The sequence below is a fragment of the Pocillopora damicornis genome, chromosome 7 (assembly GCF_964200805.1).
Source record: "Pocillopora damicornis chromosome 7, jaPocDami1.2, whole genome shotgun sequence".
NCBI classification, from domain to species: Eukaryota; Metazoa; Cnidaria; class Anthozoa; order Scleractinia; family Pocilloporidae; genus Pocillopora; species Pocillopora damicornis.
Genome location: NC_142676.1, coordinates 25,362,738 through 25,377,195, shown reverse-complemented (window position 1 = coordinate 25,377,195; position 14,458 = coordinate 25,362,738). Strand labels below are relative to the sequence as shown.

Sequence of the window (14,458 nt, the reverse complement as noted above, 5' to 3'; positions counted from 1 at the left end):
GTTGAGTGAAACAATCGTTTAGACGCACAATCTAAGTCAAGATCCTTATACCTATAACTAGAGTCGGCCGAAGTCTGTAACTACATCGAGGAACACGTGTAAGGTTTCCTCCAGCATAGGGTTTTATGCGAACAATTTGATTTATTATGTGACACAAATAACTTAAACTGTGCACTATGAAAAAATCTTATTATATACTCAACAAAATATCGCGTTTCTGATTGGTCAATGATGAATGCATAAATAGGTTATAGAGTGCAATAGAGGTTATAGAGTGCAATACGGAGAAGTTGCCATGGAAACACCGATGGAGTAATTTTGTCGAGAATATAATAAATAAAAAATCGTATGAACCTGCTCGTGCATTTCGTGATTTATGGTCACTCGTGATGTTTTGAAAGTTCTCAAATTGCACTCGCCTACGGCTCGTGCAATTTTGAGAACTTTCAAAACATCACTCGTGCCCATAAATCACGAAATGCACGAGCAGGTTCATACGATTTCCTATACGTAATGCATTTACAAAAGAGGGAGACTGGTTCCTACTCAGAGCCAAGTTGAAAGGCACCTTCGGAGGGTCACGTGATCGGTTAGACACCCCCAAGTCACGTAGCAACCGCACTTGTAGAACTACACAATACAGAAATTTAACCGTTCCCGAAATTTGGGTGGAACAAGATCAGTGACATTTGTCTCCATGTTATCACACAGAAAGACGAGGATTCCCTAGAAAATAAAAGTAAGTGTGAAGGAACTGATAACGCACGATATGACAAACACTTAAAGAATAAACGGTCTTAATATAAACAGAACAGGGCACAAAACACTCCCAATCTTCAGAGCATGCAAGAATAAAAATTCATCTACCTGGCCTTCTGTCAGGTTGGACGAAATCCTGAGCCGTGGTTGAGAGACGAGGTGCTACCGAGAGAAGTAGAGAAGAGGGTTTGAAATAACAGCTTTTAAGGTTTGAAACTATAATATTATGTAAAATGGTTTCCGTGTTTACATAGCCTGATGTAAACACTTGGGAGGTTGGGAGAACACTCGATGAGCTGGAAACCACTCCACTTCGCGTCGTGGTTTCCTACACTTATCTCGTGTTCTCCCAACCTCCCGCGTGTTTACATCAGGCTATGTTAACACGGAAACCATTTTACATTTCTTCAATAATACATACCTCCCGAGTGATGCTCGTGGAAGTAATGCGAGTTCACTTTCATTGGTGCGATCTTCTTAGCCATTTCTATCGTACGCAGCTGAGCAGAACTGAGTCTGTGGATAGACACGTACACAGTAACTACAGCGAGATCACGAATCCTGAAAAGCTGGTGTTTAGAACCGGCTAAATTATCTACCTTCTTTGTTCTGGTGAACAGAAATCCGTCTTCATCACTGAAGTCTTTGATGGTTTATTTCCAAGACTAATTAGAGCATCTTTCGTCAAATATTTCGAAAATTCTTCGTAGTCCACGAAACCAGTACGACCAGCATCGCACCTGCGATGTAAACCGTTAATGCCCTGATTAGGTTTGTCATGAAGTTTTATTCCTCACTCTGGACATGCTGAATTTGGAACGGAGGCTAGAGTAAAGTCAGCACAAACATTTACTTTCCACTTACATTTCAATGAGTTTTCCTAAGGTTTTCTCCTCCATGTCGATTCCAAGTTTTGCCAAAACAGATTTAAGGTCTTCAATAGAAATTCTACCACTCCTAAGCAAGGGCAAAAAAGGGACATACTGAAGGTGAAAGACTTACTTAAGAAAAATTTTTCAACGATTAATAACTAGAAGAGCTTTAAGTAATAAAAGCAAAACATTAGAAGGTATTTTTAAGTACTCACAAGCTTGTATCAAAATCCAGGAAGGCTTTTCGCAAGTGAATGTTCATGGTGTCTCCTGAGTTATAGAATCTTGAAGAATGCAAATACAATTAATAAATGACAGAATAGCCACAGAGACACGCACACCACTTAATGAAGGAAAACCAAATGTCTTTCTTACCTCTGTTGATTTAACTGCAGCATTTGTTGTTGAATCGTGGCTACCTTGTCCTGAGGGAGAGGCTCTGATACTCGATGCCTTCCCTGCTGTGTTGTTTCACTAAGGAAAACCCAAAGAAATAACATTGCAGACCAAAAATACATACATCATTTGACATGAAAAATGCTTAACTCTCTAACCTTGGGTATACATGGGAGTATTTCTGTTCAGGTCCTTCACTCTTCCCTGCGGCTGGAAGGGCTGGATCAAGTTGTAGAGACAATAAGAACTGGTCGTGCTGAGAAAAAGCAAGGTTTATTATAAATTCATTGATATTAAACTACTTCAATTTTGTAATAAAATATACTGCTCTTTACATGGGATGAGATGTGCACGGCAAAAATTTGCTGACTCACATCACTTAATTATTTAGACATTTCTACATTTCCAATAGCATTTTGTTTGAATTTTGAGGCAAGCATAATGTTATGTTTTCATGGGTATAGAATTTAATTACCTGTTCTGTGTGTTTATGTTTATTATCTGAGCCAAACTGAAAATGTGTTTTCCTGTTATCTGTAATTCTCTCAAGGCAATCATCTTTTTTCTGCTTTAGTTTGGCTGCTCCATTGCCCATAGCCAGCTCTTCAATGGGAATAAATTCCTCCTGAACAAAACAAAATGAAAATAAGTCAGACATTTAGACTTCATTTCAGGAACTTAATCATCAGTACTGACATGACACTTCTAACACTATAAGAAATGAAACTAAACCTTTGTCTCTGATGGTGAAGGCCACTCTGGTGCTCTGAGAAGGGCTCCATCACTGTCCAAGTATCGATATCTACTATTTTGTTCCCTCTGGGGGCTGAGATATGGATGGTCCTTTGGTGGATGTAAGTAACCACTCCCTGTCACTAGAGTGCCAAATGATGAAGAGGTCAAATTAAACACTGCAGTTTATTCTAATAAATATAGATAAACGCATAACACACACAACTGTCTATCATCAAATGGATGCTTATTACTGACTGAGAATAACATTTAGTTCTTTAACCACTTTGAGTGACAGAAATTTCTTGAAAGGAAGTGGTAAATTTACCATTTAAGGGACTTACTTGATGCCTGTCTGTCACCTGCATGACATTGTGCATCACATGATAAGACAACAGCAAGTGTATTGTGACGTGCCCTATTAAGTTTTGTCTCAGCAGCCCTTCCCTGCAAGTAAATAAAAAGAAACAAACTGAGACTATAATTGTAACCAAAAGACAAGAAAACTTGGCACATAATCCATGGGGGATGACCATGACAAGATGCTCTATCTATACAGTACAAACAGTACAATGTTGATCACCTGATGACAATGCAATTACAAATACCTGACTAATTTGAGTGATTTGAATCTTGTGGTCAGTGAAATCTGCTGTATGTGTTGAACAAGAGGGCCTACAGTCCTCCAGGTTTGGAAGAACCTGGTCATGAGTGGGGAGAAAGGAATACATGAATTAAGGTCAACAGCTATCTTTTCCTCATGGTAACTACTGTAATAAAACATGCAGCTAAAAAGAACCCATAGATTTAAGTTTTGCTATTGTATGTATTAAAAAATGTGCTAAGTTTGTGTGACAATTGAAATTAATGAAATGATAATGATGAATATTCCTTTTTTTTCCAGAAAAAGAAAACATAAACCCTAATCTCTAATTCATCCACACTGTGTGTAAGAATGAACTGAAGGAGCTATTTATTGATTTTCAATTGAAGATTGCAAGGTTGTATATGATCTCAATCGCTTCAGGGCACATAACATCATGTAAGTAAGTTAAACATGTTCTGTTAATCACCTTGGAAGAGATTGGAGGAGGAGCTGCTGGTGGTTTTATCAAGCACTCTCGCTTACTAAGAATAAAATCTAAGGGTCAAAAAGTAATTTGGACAAAACATCATGTGAATAATTTATTGCATGTTTCTCACATTTTACGAGGATAACAATAAAAACTGTTCACTGATATACATCCACCATTTTACCCCCAAGATGTAAAATTAAGAACAATTCCCCAGACTGTCAGTCATACATTATTTATAATCTATAACCTCTGATAGTTTGGCTTTAAATCAAACATTGTATCCCTTGGCTGATACAGTATCTTTGTTTCTTCTCATCACTTTTGGCTTAAAAAATATATTGAAAGTAAAAGAAGTTCTTTTGTGGACACTCCTAGGGATAAAAGAGTGAAAAGGGATGGAGTACTTCTGAGTAAGATCCACTGGTAAAAGAATAAAGCTCACAGTGTTTACATGTTCAATGTTACCTTTCTGATGAAGTGAACTTCTATCATCTGTGTTGGTTCCTAACTGCAAGCATAAAAGAAAAGCAATTTACACAGTAGGTATTTTAAAGGGTACTGCTGATCAACATGCTTGTTATGAATGTTACATTCACCTGTATGATTGCTGTACATATCTACATACTCTGTAAGTGTCTTGGGTCAAATATTGTTGCAAAACTAGCTTCTGTTAGGGTAAATGTCATGAATTTGCATTTACCAACATTAACATCATTTCGGATCCATAACAAATAAAGCAAGGGATACAGTTTTACCTTTTAAATGACAGATTGTTCATTGGTGAGACTTACCACAAAGTGAGTGCTGCGCTGATAATAAGGATGGCTAGGATTGTCTGTAAGAATCAATAAACACATCATGGTAACACACAGGACTGCAAGGCCTTGATATTTGTATTCATTCCAAAATTAAAACATGAGGTTTAATTTTTATCAAAGGCCACAAAAATCAATTGTTTCTCAGCTGTTCCTCACATCCTTCTGAGAGTAAATATTGCAACAAAGACAAAGTACGTTGGAAGTCTTTTGATTAATACCTTTTGGGCTGATGGAAGGTACTTTGGATTCAGTGTATTCTAACACATCTTTTTCCTGTTTTTGTCCTTTAGTATCTTTTGATCCAACATTTTGGCTTGTTGTAAAGGGTTTGATATGGAAGTCATTACATGTCACTGAATGTTTTATAAAGTGAGGTTCAGCCACATTCCAATCACCGTGTCTAAAAACACTTGATTTGTAAGTCTCCTGAGCTGTTTTGGAAGCCAGGTTTGTGCTTTGGCCAGGTTCCTTGGCAGAATGTTCCAACTTCTTCTCAAATGAGTGCCTTGTCTCTGTGCCATATCTGTGAATGAGAAAAAGGGTTGTTGAGTGATCATTGCATTAAAAAAAAAATTATAACAACAGAGGATCCTTTGATGTCAAATCCCACCTCTCTAGTTTTGCTGCTTCCTTGGTACCCATATAAAAGTTGTCAAATAATAATAAAACTGATAAGGACAATATCAAAAGCAATTGTGGTCATATTTATAACAGTGTTGGCAATAATATACAAAACATGATAACAAGAATACAACCTGTAAAATGTGTAATGAAAACTGAGTTGTAAAAATTCATCAAGACTGAAACATTTTAACATTTAGCTCCAGATTACTCACCCATTTAAATCACTCCCAAAATAAAAATGAGATGTATTGAGATGGGTGGTAAGCTTTTGACATTCAGCTCTGTTTTTAGCATTAGAGCCTTGTGCCTGGGGTCCCTGTGAATTAGAAATACTCAGGTACACAAAACATATCAACATGTTCAAAAGAAGTTAAGGTGATAAATAAGTTATCAATTACTAGATATTTGAAAGATTCAATAAATTTTAAAACTTACTGTTATCTGTTTTAAGAATGAAAAATCAGATAATGGGCTTTACTTGCTCTAGCAACATACCTTTGCAAACGTTCTGCTGTAAACTGATCCAGACCTTCCAAATATTTCATCAGACATGTACTTAGGAGAGAAATCCTGTTTACAGGTACAACAGACACATCAGTATGAATAATTATATTAACTAACCCCAAGCAGGCACTGTAAACATGTGTTATCCATGCGGTTCCAAATATCAACCAAAACAAATGTACCCACTTACAGCAATGCTGGTTGACTGGCTAGGAGCAGCTTTGAAAGGAGCTCCCTGAAGCTTGTTATCAAAGTCCTTTGCTGTAGTTGCCAGTGAGAGACCACCCTCTGAGCCCAGTACAAAGCTGGTTACATTTGTCTGCGCAAAGTGAAAGAGGAAGCAGAGAATTGAAAAGATAAATGATTTTCAGTCTTCATCAAACCTCATAGCCATGTAACTTAAGTATAGATTTCTTTGTAAAAGTAAAAGACATTTCTATGAAAGCAACAATAAACAGAGCATTAGAAGCATACAAATCAGGCGAAATGCACCTCCAAATCAACATCAGAGTTACAATTAAACAAGAGTTAATGTCATGCACATCTGTTTAGCAAGCCTGTGTAGTAAGACTTTCCAATAATTAATATCAATACAATCTTTGTTGTCTTTCAATCAACTTACCCGCACGTTAACTTTGCCATGCTTGACATTTTTTCCAACGCTGGGTTTCTAGGAAAAACACGCGATTTAAACAATTGTAAATCAAGCTAAATTTCCTTTTAAAAAAATTATCGTCAATCGTTTCACTGCTAGCTATGTCCATGTCAAATCAACCATATCACTCGAGAATCCAAACTGTAAACAAATTATGACTCGAAGGTTTCGGCTGCAACGCGTACACGAGAGTGCTGAAAAAAGAGAAATGAGCAAATAACCCGCCTGATTCTAAGTACATAATCGGCAAAGTAAACGGTATTCTCTATTCTAGAGTAATTCACGATCACTAATTTCCAAATTAATTTTGCGGCTCTCCAGTCTGGTGACCCTTGACGACCCGCTGGGTTCCGCTGTTGTTCATTGCAAGCTCACATATTTCTCTTACATCTCTAGATCCTTACAATCTGACGAGCAACTGATACTCCGTAGAAAAAAAACAACAGATTCTACGAAAGTGATAACTGACACGTGGCTAAATCCTACCTCAAAAGAAATAGAAAAGGAGGTTTTCCACGGATTCTTCTGCCGATCATCGCCGTGCCATTCTCCGTTTTGTAACACATGATCGCGCAAAAGGACGTCTTTGATTTCCGTCCGAGCACTTGTGCGAGTTGGACCGTAAAGACCCTTGTTAAAATTTGATGAGAACATCGAAATAAAATTGAAATGAAAATAAGAAGCCTTTGATCACTTTGAAAATATTTGCACTTTGTCTCGACAAAACAAACAGCGCAAACTGTGCAGGAATGTAAAGTGTCCTTTCTAAGTCAATTGCTAACAGTTGCTAGGTAACGTTCTCGAAAAGTACCAACTAGGGAGGGGTAGGTGAAACAAGTAAAAGATAATGAGGGAAATAACAGTAAAAAAAACTGTTCCCTCTTCGACATTGTCATTCTTGAAAAAGAAAATGAAACAAAACAAAACAAAAAAAGACTTCCACAGATGAATAAATATCATGAGCATCTTCATTATCCATTCTCTTTACCTTTTAAACATTTACAGTGGACTCCGTAATGCGCATCAACAGTCCAGGTACCATTTCTTTATTCCAGTTATCCAGTAGGTTGACTTAACGGTTTCAAGATGTTAAAAAGGTGATGACCTATGTGTGGAGCTCAGCATGAAAAAACTACCCTCGACTCAAAGATTCTTGATGAACAGAGATGATTAGTAACCAAGTTAGAACATGATTTCTTAACTATGGCAATAGATTCTTGTGGAATTGATCCAGAGGAGATTAGTAACTAGAAATTACATATTTCAAATACCAGAAAATTGTGAATCTCTTTATGATAATCACTTATTACATATAATGAACGCTTGTCGAATTTGACTCAGTAGTGAATTACAATGTTAAAAAGACCGCGACTAGCTGCTATTTATGTTCACACAATGATCACCATGGTTGATGATGGATAATTACCGTAGAGAACACGCCCCCGATCAGTTACTTTTAGCTGTTCTAGTGTATCGAATTTCAGATCGCTCTAATGCTCTACCAGTTTTGAGCTAGTCCGCGCTTTCCCACCCACACCACCCTTACTGGTTTAGTTTACTGATCTCTAGCGCCAATGTCTCGTTCTGCTGCTCAATAAACTGTCTTGCCCAAACATTGTAGTCTGTGTTTGATATCAAGTGTAGTTTCTTTAAATTGATGATCAAGGATGAAAATTCTAAAGATCTTCAAATAATGGAGAGTTATACTAGTGATAAAGATGAACACAAAAATGCAATTACTTTCGGTTGCTATTGTTTCATTTTCATACTTAGTTCGCCGTTTTCAACGACTCATTTCCTTCTTGTAGTTGATGCTTTTCGATGACTCCAATTATCCTGTTAGTTTTCCTTTCCAGTTCATATTTGGGTAATTATGAACGTAAAATGCACGTCTAACGCCAAATAGAACTGATTGGGGTTTTCCTAAAAAGAGTTAAAAGATTTCGATACCTTTCTGTTTGAAGAAGACATCTGCAGATAAGCTCAGAACGAAAACCTTGTTTTTACCACCTATCAACTTTTTCAAACTACGAAAAACATTCTTTCAATTAAATTATCATCTTTCCCGTGCCTTATTAGCCGCCTTCATGTCGTCTTTTCCTGGTTTCGTGACTCTATATCCAATTAGCATCTATTTTTAGTAAACATTTGTCTAAATATAGATAACAATGAATTTTTCATAAGTATTTTAGCGGTTTCCAACGAAACCGACACGTACTGGAAGCCGTTCAAAAATCTCGTTCAATACATGAGGGAAAATCAGCGTTTTTATCGCAAAGTATAAATAAAATGTATAAATATTTTCGTTAAAGTCTTCTGATTGACTGCCGATAAGAACAGAAGTAGACCATCTGGCAGAGATAAGGCCACTTCGCATATTCCCCGCAGTCAGCCGCTGTCCAGTCAGGTGTCTAGCGTTGGGTTCTTGAAAAGAGACTTCATGGAGGGGTTCGTTTGTTTTGGTTTGGAGTTTTAGGTGTCTTCTTTCTTTAGTTTGGCGTTAAGGCCGAGAATTAGAAGGATTTTGAGACAATGGTTAATGAATCAGAGGCTAATCAAGGTACACCTGAAATTGTACATTCAAATCAACTGCTCAAGGGATTGAATCAACTTCGCCAGCGACATGAACTGTGTGATGTTGAACTTTGTGCCGGAAAAAACAGAGTTTCAGCTCATCGTGTAGTCTTGTCGGCGTGTAGCCCATACTTTAATGCTATGTTCACAGGAAAGCTTCTTGAAAGCCAGAAACAAGTCATTTATTTGAAAGATATCGACGAAAGTGCCCTTCATATTCTAGTCGATTTCGCCTACACAGGAAAAGCTCAAGTTACACAGGAAAACGTCCAAGTTTTGCTGCCAGCTGCCAACATGCTGCAGTTAAACAGGGTCAAGGAGATATGCTGTCACTTTCTCAGCCAACAGCTTCATCCTAGCAACTGTTTAGGAATCAGCAAGTTTGCAGACGCGTACTCTTGTCAAAGTCTGCAAAAAAGATCTAGGAAGTACATTCAAGATCACTTCCAAGAAGTTATCCAGTACGAGGAATATCTCCTCTTGTCACCTTGTCAGCTGACGGACCTACTCCGCGACGATAACCTAAACGTTGTTTCAGAACAAGTTGTGTTCGAAGCAGTTCTATCTTGGATTAGGCATAAACTCCAGGAGAGAATATCGCTTCTTGGAAAACTACTTCAGAACGTCCGTTTACCTTTGTTGACGTCGCGTTTTCTTACACTGAGCTACGAGACAAATGAACTTATTCGGGCAGATAGAGCAAGCCAAGTTTTGTTACATGATGCTTTAAATTACAGACATATTCAAGGGAAGTGCCCTTCTTTTAGCACCACAGTCATCCCTCGACGTGCGCCGAAGCGAATCTTTGCCTTGGGGGGTAAAAATGGTCTTTTTGCAACTTTGAGTAGTGTAGAATATTATGAACCCGAGAGGGACAAATGGATTGAAGTGTCCAGCATGAATCTAAGAAGATTCGAGTTTGGAGCAGCAGTATTAGATGGTAGGTTTTTGTTTCGACTCGATCAAGACAACACAGGTGAACTTCAATGAGTTATAGTTTCACTTCTAACAACATACTTTCCGATAATTATATCATCTTCATTGTAGATTTCAGACATAAAACCCTTGTAGGGTTTTATGAGAAATTAATCGTGAGATCTTTTGATCCTAATTTTATTACCAGTTACACCCGTTTGTTCAAGGGTAAAGACAATTTTAAGTCTGCAAACAAAATTTCATGAGTCGAGGAGGCAAAGCTCTGAATATTTTTAATGAGAGAGCATATTTCTTAGACTTTGGAACAAACACAACATTTTCCATGCCCATTGCTATCCTTCAAGAACTGCAATTCTATTTCAAGTGATTTATAACTTCATCAAATACTTCACATTTCCATGTCCTTGACATTGTTGAGCATTTTTTCCTGTTTCATATGCTGAACTTTTCTTTAATTAGTACATTTTAATCTAAATTTAGACTAGCTCAAATGATCAAATATCAGCCAGTTTACTCAGTTGGTGAATTAAATTAGATATTCACAATGCATTGCTAAGATTTTCAGCAGTCTCAGGAAAACTTTTTTATCATAATTTATGTGTTAAGTTTGACACATCGTTAGTTCAGACTTCGAGTCAAAGCATTTATAAGGTTGTTCCTACTATCAGTAAGTAGTATGGCTTGGCAAATCAAACTTGAGTTATCTCATCTTATAATTAATCCAAGAGCTGAAATTGTTTTAGACTTTCATTAAGGCACTGGTTTCAGTTTTGAAAGTGTGCCATCTTAACAAGGCTTTCCCTTTGACCATTTTAGTTGCTATGTCACAACAATGTAATGCTCATAAATCTTCTTCCTCTTAAAGATTGTCATACAACCCGATACACCAGTTTGTAACCATTGGTAGTTACTGCACCTATCTTAAGTGAATGTTATATTAATATAGCTGTATCTCACAGGTAAACTGTATGCTGTGGGTGGCCTGGTGTGTGGTGTTGGTGTCCACAGTGGAGCACCCTTCAGGTACTGTGACAATGGAAGTGAATGTTTTGATCCTGATACAGGGCAATGGAGTAGAGTACCTCCTATGAATCAGTGTCGCAGCAACCACACAGTGCAACCATTAGGCAAGTAACTTTTGACTTTTGATGAAATGCTTCAGTTATATCTGTGCTGTGTGTCTTGTATGTGTTGGAGGGTGGATGGCATTTGTATGATACTTCTTAGGCCAGCTCTAGGTTATTACTTTTTCTACCTACTAAACACACACTTTAGTTGTGTGAGCAGGAGATACATCATTGCCATTATCAACATCACACTGCTAAAAAAGTTTAAAGGGTACCATACTATGGTATAAATTTTTTTTTTCCAATAGTCAGTGTTGAATTTCGCTAACTTTATTAGGCAAGTTCAGTCTTGGTAGGAAACTCGTTGTCTTTTACCAACAGGTGGGTACCTTTATTCTCTTGGTGGTTATGATGGTAACTCTTACCTCAACACAGTGGAGTGCTACAATAGTCGTACCAAACAGTGGAGTCATGTGGTGCCAATGCACTACAGTCGCAGCTGCTTTGCCACAGCAGCATGTGATGGATATCTTTATGCTCTGGGAGGATACGGGCCATCTTATCTCCGAACTGTTGAAAGATATGATCCTGCTTCAAATTCATGGGAAATGATGCCAGCAATGAGCACCTACAGAATTAATTTTGGTGTTGGAGTTTTGAATGGATGTCTTTATGTTGTTGGTGAGATTAATATTTGATATGTAAATTGTGAATTTTTTCGGATGTGACTGTTTCATCCATTGTGAAGAATTGTCAGAATTCATTCAATGTACTTTAACAGAAGTTTAATGTTATGCTTTAAATGTGATTCATGATAATTGCAATGTATGCAGCCAAATTCATTTGTCATTTTCATCTTGCACTAGGCGGTCACAATGGGGTGTCCCATTTACGAAGTGTGGAGCGTTTTGATCCGTTGTCCAGTGAATGGACTATGGTGGCACCTATGAGTCGACCACGAACAGGTCTTAGTGTTGCTGTATTGAATGGATTTTTGTATTCAGTTGGAGGACATGATGGATCAGGTTACCTCAATCTTGTTCAGTGCTATGATCCAAATACAAATACATGGCACAATGTCAAAAGCATGTGTTCAAGTCGTTGTAGTTTTGGTATAGCGACTCTTTAACTTTTGTTACAATAAAATAAAACATGCAGTGAGGACTCTTTTGTTCTAATGGACAGAAAATAATTATTAAGAATTGATAGCCCTCAATAATTCAGTCATTGGCAGGATGGTAAATATAATTTTATAAGCTTTATTTTTTCTCTGATGTTTAATGCTCTTGATTTAAGACGCTTAAACAATCCGCAAATATTGGAAGTTAATCAGCCATAAACTTAAAGTTACAAAGAAATAATCTTAGGTTTTATTCAGCCAAGGAAGGGTTAATGTGGGTGACATGAACATAAAATATTAGAATTCAAGGATTTTATTCTTTGACTAAAATAATTATTTACATTTGATGTGTACCCAAGCCTGGTGCAGGCAGGCAGGCAGCCATGTCAGTGGTTGAAACTTTTACATGTACAGGTCTTATGGGTCTCATTGTTATTACTTGGAAATCTAAGAATTGAGGGTGAGCTGACTTCTCTTTCTAAATTTAGGAGTGGTAGTGATATGTTTTATCTACAGACTGTACCATGGCCAGCCAGCTGAACTATTTGTGGTAATGATAAAGATTCTCCTTAGCACAACTGGACATCATTGATTATGCATTAACACTCACACTTGTCTGGAAGAATCCTTTTATTTTAACAGTACAAAATCTCAGTAAATTCTTTTAGTTTAGGGTGTGAAATATGTTAAGTTCCTGTTAGTTATTAGTGCAGCCATTTCTCTCTGTTTGTTTCTGAAAGACATAACTTATGAAATAATATCAACACAATGTGCTAATTAACAATATTATTACTTGTATGAGTGAAGATTTACTCTCAAGTAATGATGATGTGAAGTTATCTTGATGCAAATCATGTTTGTATCACTTTCATACAATTTATTAGGGATTATACTTCCTTGTTTTGTTCATTATTACTGTCATGTAAGATATTCCTTAATTAAAAGGCCCTGAATTTGGTGTATTTCATGCTGTCTGTACATGTTAATCATATGATCTGCTTGGAGGCAAAGATTGCTAGTATCAGAAATAGTTGAACTTAGGTTATCTGATGAAAACAGAAGACCCATTCTAATCCAAATTCCTGCTAATTGCCATGAAGTGTGTACCTTATGCCTACTTCTAGGAATTGCAAAATAAGCTCTCTGATTTTCTTTTTCACTGATCCACTATCCATTTGGAGTTACGTTAAGTTTGTAGTAACTCCATCATTTTCACCATATTTGTACTAATTAGATATAATGGCTGCTGAATTCACAAGTCTTTCTTGGATTGTATATTAGTAGTGCAGTTGAATGCAGTAATTGAGACCATTACATTCATACATTAGGGAAAAAAGTTTGTTTTTATTGTAACATCCTATACCTCAGGTGGCTCTTAAAGAAACTGTCAGGTTTTAAAAAAAAATTACTCTAAACTCGTGTGTTGGTGATTGATAGGTATTAATAGTATCTGTTTTCTTCCAATACCAATAAAATCACCAATGAATTCATCTCATCCGCCAGCAATTATTCCACCAATTCTGCATCATTCTGCCACTCCTAGTTGACGCATTAGGGCTTCTCTTAAAAACTCTCTCAAAGTACAAATGGAAATAAACTTGTTTGAGTTCCATCCAGCCTTACTGCTTAATGTCAGTTTGGAGCACATCACTTAGAGCCCCACGGGATTGGGATAAAGTAGAATAAGGCAAGGTAATCTCACAAAATCAGGTGTGCTGACCACAGAAATCCAACCCACACTGTTCTTTGGTCAAATCAATCAGACAACAATTGCCCTGCTTAGCTATATACTACCTATGAATTTGGAAGTTTCCCATTTCTTAACTTGTATCAGTATATAGTCTAGCAGTTGGATGACACTGGGGTCTTAATCCTGTTTCATGCACAAATTCTAGAAAAACTCTACTTTGAATACAGTAACACTTCATGTGTCACAATTAAGAAAAAACATAAATTTGCACCTTACTTTGCCTTTCTGTGAAATAAATGCATCCTATATTAATTTTGAGCTCCATCCTGCATCCCAAATAATCCCTTCGCCATCCCCAGGTTAACCAGATTTTTACAAGTTTTTTAGGCCCACCTTTCCAACCAAAATAATTGTAAATGGTTTCCCAGCTCTTGTCTGTTCATTTTGTTTTTGTTTTTTCAATATATATGTGAATGTATTGCAATAGCAATTACTTCTAATATAATGTGGATTGTATTTTTTGTTTCCTTTATATAATGTACACTGATGTTCAGCCAAACAGTACAAAATAAACCTAATGGTTCATTATTAAAGCTTTCTGTTGTAAGGTGAAGCTGGAATCTGTCCCATATGGT

General features: G+C 37.0%; 2 protein-coding genes and 1 long non-coding RNA gene across 4 annotated transcripts; 2 read left to right on the top strand and 1 right to left on the bottom strand.

Annotated features, from left to right (window-relative positions):
* Positions 1-129: 129 nt before the first annotated feature.
* Positions 130-8,455, bottom strand: LOC113667242 (uncharacterized). Of its 2 annotated transcripts, XM_089212761.1 has the most exons (23): positions 8,387-8,455; positions 7,425-7,541; positions 6,923-7,066; positions 6,404-6,451; positions 5,972-6,100; positions 5,773-5,847; positions 5,490-5,593; positions 4,872-5,176; positions 4,627-4,670; positions 4,301-4,343; positions 3,833-3,900; positions 3,368-3,460; positions 3,104-3,206; positions 2,760-2,902; positions 2,503-2,652; positions 2,186-2,283; positions 2,007-2,105; positions 1,847-1,915; positions 1,624-1,716; positions 1,359-1,499; positions 1,181-1,275; positions 868-921; positions 130-726 (listed from the first exon to the last, which is right to left on the bottom strand). In XM_089212761.1, the coding sequence occupies exons 6-23, from the start codon at positions 5,827-5,829 to the stop codon at positions 704-706; spliced, it is 1,782 nt and encodes a 593-aa protein (XP_089068887.1). In that variant the 5' UTR covers positions 5,830-5,847; positions 5,972-6,100; positions 6,404-6,451; positions 6,923-7,066; positions 7,425-7,541; positions 8,387-8,455; the 3' UTR covers positions 130-703. The 2 variants fall into 2 exon arrangements, with proteins under 2 accessions (XP_089068887.1, XP_027038854.2); XM_027183053.2 differs by lacking the exons at positions 7,425-7,541; positions 8,387-8,455 and having other exon boundaries at positions 6,923-7,090.
* LOC149043301 (uncharacterized) lies at positions 600-7,112 on the top strand. The gene is made up of 2 exons (XR_016188540.1): positions 600-739; positions 6,833-7,112. It is a non-coding gene; the product is annotated as an uncharacterized LOC149043301 (long non-coding RNA).
* LOC113667154 (kelch-like protein 28) lies at positions 8,070-13,095 on the top strand. Its single transcript, XM_027182942.2, has 4 exons — positions 8,070-9,950; positions 10,906-11,073; positions 11,395-11,694; positions 11,880-13,095. Exons 1-4 carry the CDS (start codon positions 8,969-8,971, stop codon positions 12,140-12,142), a joined length of 1,713 nt encoding a protein of 570 aa, XP_027038743.1. The 5' UTR covers positions 8,070-8,968; the 3' UTR covers positions 12,143-13,095.
* Positions 13,096-14,458: the final 1,363 nt, after the last annotated feature.